Below are 7705 nucleotides of genomic sequence, written 5' to 3'. Positions count from 1 at the left end.
ATTCAGATTTATAAATATGAACTTTTTTTGATTCAAATCAAGAATCCGAAATGAATATATTTTCGTAATTGCTTTTATAAGCGTATCATCATATATTTATTGATTATTTTTACGTTAAATATCACAATTTCTTTCGCATTATATATTTTTAAGCAGAAAATTTAAAAAATTCATTTGATATTTCGCTAAATAAAGCGAAATTAATTATAATTTAATTATGACGTAATCCGGGTCATGCGTAGTACTATTATCTTATTTAGTATCCGCCATCTTGAGTTTCAGAAGTGTCTATTTGGTCTCTACCGGTATGTGATGTGACGAGTTATATTTTAGTGTCATCGCACGACCGAAATAATCGGTAAACTCTACAGAGCGTCTATATCAATCACCATGACCATATTACCCAAGAAAAAGACGACACAGTCGAAAAATGAAGGTGAAAACACAGATCCCAATCATTCTTATCATGGCGACCGTCATGGACATCAACCTCATCCACCAGAAAGTCGCGAGAGGTTCAATTTCTCGCCTCAAACATGGCCACCGGCCACACCGAGAGGCGAAAAGCGACCTTCACACGCGACATCAACAAATTTTTACGATTACGAGACGACAGACAGCGGACCCAGTCACTCAAAACGTCGTCGTAGAGCTTCTCCTCACAGAAGTATTCGAAAAAATCATCCCCATGTCCATTCTAATCATGTTGTGCATAGAACGAATAATCAGACCAATTTTACAAATCCCAGCACTTCGCAGAGTGGACATAGTCCCTCTCAAGATAGGCCAAATAGTGCAATGCAAGTCAAAACAACTGAAGATGATGGTGTCAATGGAGGCCCTTCTGGGTATAATAGTGGTGACGAATATGATCGTCCAATTGAAATGTGGACAGAAGAAGAATTGGATGAGGTAAGAATGACATCACATTTCAAAATTGATTTGTAAACAAACATGTTAAGCACTCTCTTTTTATTTATATTTATATATATAATAAGTAACATTTTGGTTGAAGCTACTTTTAATTACTTTGTGTATGTATATAAATAAGTAAGTTTTACCCATATTTTTTGCCTCGTAACATGCACTATTTTGACCTGTAAGCTGAATGCATTGTATATTTTTTCTCCCAAAAATTTCATGCATCCAATACGGCGGTATGTCTTGTGAGGCGAAAAATACAATAAATTAAGTTTTTCACTGTCAGCTTCAGTATGTAAAAAAATATTATTTTCTAACTTGTACATTATAAATGTAAAATGCTTGATTTATACCAATTAGAATAATTTAGATAAATTATTTGATTATGTTATTGAATTGGAATTTAGTTGGACCATTTCCCAAATATTGTTACATAAATGGAAAGTTAATTTAAGGTAAGTAAGAGGGGAAAAAAAGAAAATAAACTATTTAATTGATGGATTTTGCTGATTAAAAATTCTGAATACTTCTATTTTGAAATTACATATTTTTTTTAATAATTTGTATATGAGAAATGGTTACTAAGGTAAATTATTTATAAACTGTTTATTTTATCAGGTTGCAAGTGAAAAGTTTATTTAAAACTCATTCTGAATAAAATCTATTAAATTAGAAAATGTTTTTAGCATTAAACTGCCCAAAAATGACATTTTGATGACAAAAATTAATACCATTTTAATAGATCTTTATTTTTTCAAGGCAATTATCTATAAAATTGTCATGCACTTATGTTAAAAGAAAATAATAATAGTAATTTTGAAGTTTTCATTTACTATTAATTTAAAAGAACATTAATAAATTGAAACTTTTGGTTATTTCAAATGAAAATATAATTTGCTAAATCAGCTAATTAGGCTTTTAATTAAAATTTCTAATTGTACATGAATTGAATTTATAATAAACAGAATGCTTGTGAATACACTATTCATGAATACACTATTCAAATGAATAGTGTATTCATTTGAAGTTAGTGTTACATAATTAAACTTTACGTCCATTAGTAGCCTAAATGCGAATGATGCTCAATTTATGCAAATTTGATTTATGTATTTTTACACCATTGCAGTTTATGCTGAACAATACATGTGCACATTAGTTTCTATATTTTTTATCTCATTTTTATTGACATAGTAAAACTAAAATTATGTTAATTTGCTTGAAAATGTATGTGTACAAATACATATATTTATAGAGAAAGCTTGATTAATGTAATTATGCCTGTTTTCCATGAAGTAAAGTAATGAATGCATTTTTAACTTTGTAAATTTTCAGTTCATAATGTGATTGTATAATTTGAATTTTTAATTAAGAGTATTTAATAAATTTAATCAATTTTTATTTTGTAAAATTATTAATTGTTAAATTTTACACAGAATTGCTAAATTTGTAAAATATGTAATGATTTTTTTTCTTTTATATATTTGAAAATTTTAAACAGATTATTTAGTATGAATTATATAACACTATGGTTGCTATGATTCACATCTTATGTTTGAAATTCAGCTTGAAATATGTTTTTAATTATAATGTTCCAATTTCTTGAGGACCCAACAGTGGCCAAATGGATAAAATCATTAAATAGTTGTTGGCAGTAGGTACTGGGCTTGCTGTGTTGGAGTTTTCTGGGTTTTCTTTAGATGTTTAATACCTAAATAGGGACCAGTTTCTCAAACTTTTCCAGAAGGCAGCTTTCTTGGCTGATTGCCCATGAGTTGTGCTACTTTACCCCGTTAATCCAGTTCAATCTCGTAAGATTTCTATAACTCAAAAATGAAATGTGATGCATATAATTGACTACAAAATCTAAATTTTTAAGTTAAGAACAATAAAATTTGATGATAATTTAGTCATAAAAACTAAAAGATTTTAACTATAAAATTTTTCAGGATACTTAATTGTTTTTATATATGCAAATTACATTCTCAAGAACTAATTATAATAAAGTCCCAGAAAGTCTACTCTCAATAACTCAACATTCCATAAAAAGTTTTTTTTGCTCAAAACAAAAAAGTAACTAATTTTTAACTATTACTTAAATACTAGGATCAAATAAGTTATTATTCTTTACTGGTGACACTTGATAGTAGCATTAAACAAAGAATAATACACTTTGTTGGATCTAAGTGGAAAAGATCCATATACATACAAAAGAGCCTAGGAGTATAAGCCATTTCCCTTTGTAACAACAGATCCAATAAAGATTTAATTTACATCAACTTGACTCCAGTGATCATTATCCAAATGTTTGAAGGAGTGCAAGTATGATATTGAGCATGGGAAAACCACCACTTGCCTCTCCATCTGTACTTCAGAGGCCAAAATTGACCCATTATTTCAACAAGCCTTATGTTAAAAATGACTACATATCAGAGAGCTTGAAGTCCTTGAAATTTTCAAGTCATATAGAGGAGGCAATTGCATTAATAAAGATGAAAGGATAACCTCTAAAGCATGGCAAGCCTGCTTTGATAATGCCTTGTAAGGTAGTTATCCAATTACTTCACTTTGCATGATAGAATCAGTTTAAATTTGTATTCTAATCAAATTAAATTTCCTGTATTACGATTTGCTTTCATGAAACATTCCATTTCATTCTGATATTCCTAAAAAGACTTCAGGAACATCAGAACAAGGCTGAAAACATTCAAAAAGTAATACTTGGTTCCTGCTGGACTTCTCTCAGGTTTGTGGATCCTATAATTTTATATTGTGTTTACAACTACTGGCATTTAATTCTTATCTCACAGAATACATTTTACTGTTTATAAAAAATTCAACAACAATAATTGTAAGTGGTGATAAACATATTTATATCTTTTTTCAACAATGTTAAGTGATTACTTACTGTATCTCTTTGGATTTGGCTTAGACATGGCCATTATTCTGGTTGTGGCACCTATGTATGATGTATATGACTTACTGGTATTAATAAGCAGAAGGATTTTATAAATCTAATTTTTCCTTTAGAGCTAAGATTTCTCTCATTTGTTAATATTATTGTTAGATTGTGTTTTGGCCCTATGTCGAACCTAATCTTTTCTAAATAATTTTGCTAACTTTGGGGATATAGGTCTGAAGTATGGAATGGAGAATCCAATGAATATTAACTGTATACAGTAGTACCTTAGGATATTCGAATGCTCCAGCATACGAAATTTTCAGGATATGACATGAAATTTGAACATAATTTTGCTTTACGGTACAAACAAAAACTCACCATACGACATTACATTAGTTCGCAGCACCATTTTTTATTCACTTCTGTTCATCAATCTCAGTCTGCATGTTTGCTTTGTCGTGGAAGGATCTCGCTCGATAAAGGAAATCTTGAGATATTATCAGAAAGTGACTGATTTTATTGAAAAGAAACATTCCGAAAAGGTTTACACTGGCCATATTGCTGCTCAGAGTAATGACATTTGCNTAATTAAAACTTGTTATCGAAGAGTCATCAGAAACTTTGAATGCCAACTAGTAACTTATATTTTGCTTTTACTGTTAATCTTTACTATTAATTAATTTAAAAGTAATATTAACTTTTAATTTTTTTACTATTAATTTTGTATGTTAAAAGTATAAATTCACGTTGGCTCTTGCAAGATTTTTAAGGTTTTTATAATAATTAATACTTGGAAGAAATGAAGAAATATATTATTTAATATTAATTTTATTAATACTTAATGCATTATTATTATATTTTACAAATTTTAAAATGTTACACAACAGATTAAGAAGGATTGTTATATATTGTATGTTCGAATCAACAAGAGAGCAATAACATGTTTGGCCCTATTCCCGGAGTCTTCTGTGATAGAGACATATTTGAATGAGTTCAATATGACACATTTGACGTTATGTATGGACGACAGTATGGACATATTTAAGAGTTAATATTGATACACATAATGATGCCAGTATGCTTAAATTTGTCTACTTGGTATATAGCGCGTAATGAAGTATGCCAACGATACAAATCTAATCCCTTCAGGGGTGGATCAGAAGAGAAAGTGACTCTTTGATGAATCGAATTTGTGAAATGCAACAATACCGCTATATTGATTGTTGTTGATTTGATATAACTTTTTGGTTATTAATAAACAGCGTGACTGGTTATGAATAAACGGTGTGACTGTTACTATAAATAAGTGGATTCGAATCTGATTTCATCACCCAAGTTTTTATGGATGTCTGACCTGGGCTATGTCAGATCCGTTTATCATTATTCTCTCACCCTCCTGTGAATATCCGTGATTGTCATGGATAAAAACTTTTTAATAATCAAAATATAATGAATAATAATAAATATTAACTTGATAAATCAGTATATATGAATCCAGTTTAAGCACATTTAATACACGAAACGTACAACCCCAATGACGACCGAGGAATCTTTCCGAAAAGCAAAATTAATATTGGGTGAAATAAATCGAAAGCTTAAGAATTTGATTTATTTCATCCGATGGTCGAAAATGGACGAAAAAGTTTTTTATCAACTTATTTAAACGAATTTCATGCAATTTTCGGAGAAGACTCAAGACATAGAATTTAAGATCGTCTTTTACCTCTCCACGATGGATATTCCGTACGATGTAAATGCTGAAGATAATTTATTTATTAAATTCAATTCCGAACACAAGAAAATGATTGAAGAAAAATTATGAATTAATTAAATAAAAAATTAATAAAATTAATTTTTTTTGTTTTAATTTTTACGAAATTCAAACATTGTTCACGCGTCTTTTAACGATTGTTCGAAATTTGTCACACACGACGATTTGCAGGGAGTTGGCGTCAGATTTGCTTTTCTTGCGCTCTTAAGTTGTATGCTGTTTTTGCCGTTTGCGGAGTTTTCCAAAGAAAACCAAAAATTTTTGAGATAAGTCTTAGTCCATATTCACCCTAGACGTAAAAATTTATTTAATATTCCCGGAAGAATCGTTGCCAGAAGACATCTCGGCCCATCGTTCAATGGTCGATTCGAATGTTTTAGATTTAATTAGGGAACTGCGGTGAGCATTTTGCTTTTCTCGTCGACGTAATTTAAGCTTCTGTTTTCACTCGACTAATTGCAAATTTTCTTTTTTTTACAGAATGAAGATGTTGGAGTGGATCCGGAGGAGGTTCCGATGAAGGAAGGCGGTGGCGCCGGAGGAAGGGGTTTCCTCGGCCGGCTCCGATGGCGCAGAACGAGTTTCTCGGACTCTTAGGGTGAGACTATGCGAGCGCGAATTTAGTAGCGAGGAGAGGTTGCGAGCGATATAGTTGTCGCAAAGGAGAACCATGCACAAGCGAAAAATATCGCTGGGGAGAACGAATTTCTGGTTCTCGCACATAACTGACAGAGTTTGATATTTATCATGTCTCGCCTCTACTCGCCACATATTCTCCCTCGCTCGGAAAATTCGCTCGCTCGCGTCTGCATAGTCGCATCTTTACCACGCCCAAAGAGACGTTCGAGAACTGGGGGCTCGACCGTGTCTCTTCCCAATTGATTAGTTCGGTGTCGGCAGCGAGAGCGAGAGGCAGCGGGTGACGACCTTCCCCAAGTGCGTGTGGCGTGGCACTCTCCCGGAGTTGAGACGCTACACTCTAAGTCTATTGCACTTGGCCAAGGTCTTCGGGGATCGGCAGGCCGCAGACCTTGTTGTGGAGGATATAGGAAGTGACAACTCGGACGAGTTGTCACTTCCTATATCCTCCGAGTTGTCACTTCCTAAAACAGGAAGTCACAACTCGGACGAGTTGTCACTTCCTGTTTTGTCGAGTTCTGCCTCTTGGTCCGCAATGGGGACGCACTGTCTTGCGGAAGTCGGACTGCTGCGATTCTCTTGGCCTAAACGGCGGTTTTCTTTGATTTTCCCCAACTCGTCCTTCTTCACCTGGATGCGACATTCTTACCGGATTAGAGAGCTAATTCAGTTTTATGGCTTAATTTTAATGCTTATAAGAAAAAAATTGCATGGAAACAAATATATTTTATTCAAAATGTTACTCAGAATTACAAAAGCTCAAATTTATGCCAATTAAAACTTTTTATAACGATTTTAATAAACGGCGTTCAGTAACGTGATGATAATTTAAAATATGTTTTGATATAAACATAGATGACGTCATCGTTTCGTTACATTATTGTTTCTAACATGAAAGTTCACGGCAATTTCTTCTACAGCGATTTTGCTAAATTGTATGATTACAGGCCTACAGTAACATAAATGGACTATCTATATTCATACTGTCCTTATCCCAAACAGTTTGTAGATATCTTTTTTGTTTTTTTTAATGTTTCAGCCGAGACAGTTCTATCACACGGTTTGGTAGTCAACCACGACAATGCTTTCTGTTCCATCTATAAGGAAATAGTTTGATGTAGTAAGCACAGAATTCTAAAGATTGCAGAGGCGTGCCGTGACATTTGATGATAGGGAAGCTGTGTTTCAATAAGAAAGCGACTTCCAGGGCAATCAGTTAATTCTTTCTTTAAATGTACTTTTAATAGATTATTTATCTGACGTACTTAATAAATAAACAAGTTCAATATAATTACCTCTGTTATTAGATCGAATATATTCCATATGCCCTCTAAATGCCAATTCTTGCTTTGATAAAAACATATAACATCTATTTATTTAGATATAATATATCTATTAACCGTAACTATCTCGTTATAATTTTCAATATTTATTTTATATTATTTACTAATGTTAAATTCTATTCCGCTTCGATT

General features: G+C 32.2%; 1 protein-coding gene across 2 annotated transcripts in view; it reads left to right on the top strand.

Moving 5' to 3' along the window:
• The first annotated feature begins 237 nt into the window (after positions 1 to 237).
• The window catches only part of LOC111612837 (OTU domain-containing protein 5-B-like), a 65624-nt gene continuing 58156 nt past the window's right edge, over positions 238 to 7705 (top strand). For both annotated transcript variants that reach the window (XM_023354102.1, XM_023354101.1), the window contains exon 1: positions 238 to 912. In XM_023354102.1, the coding sequence (XP_023209870.1) occupies positions 391 to 912 (522 nt within the window). In that variant the 5' untranslated portion in view covers positions 238 to 390. The remainder of the gene's footprint in view (positions 913 to 7705) is intronic.

This window comes from Centruroides sculpturatus, unplaced genomic scaffold (genome assembly GCF_000671375.1).
Source record: "Centruroides sculpturatus isolate CEXI.00-Female unplaced genomic scaffold, Cexi_2.0 scaffold763, whole genome shotgun sequence".
Classification (NCBI taxonomy): Eukaryota; Metazoa; Arthropoda; class Arachnida; order Scorpiones; family Buthidae; genus Centruroides; species Centruroides sculpturatus.
The sequence above is the reverse complement of the archived record's forward strand: the minus strand, read 5'-3'. Positions and strand labels throughout refer to the sequence as shown.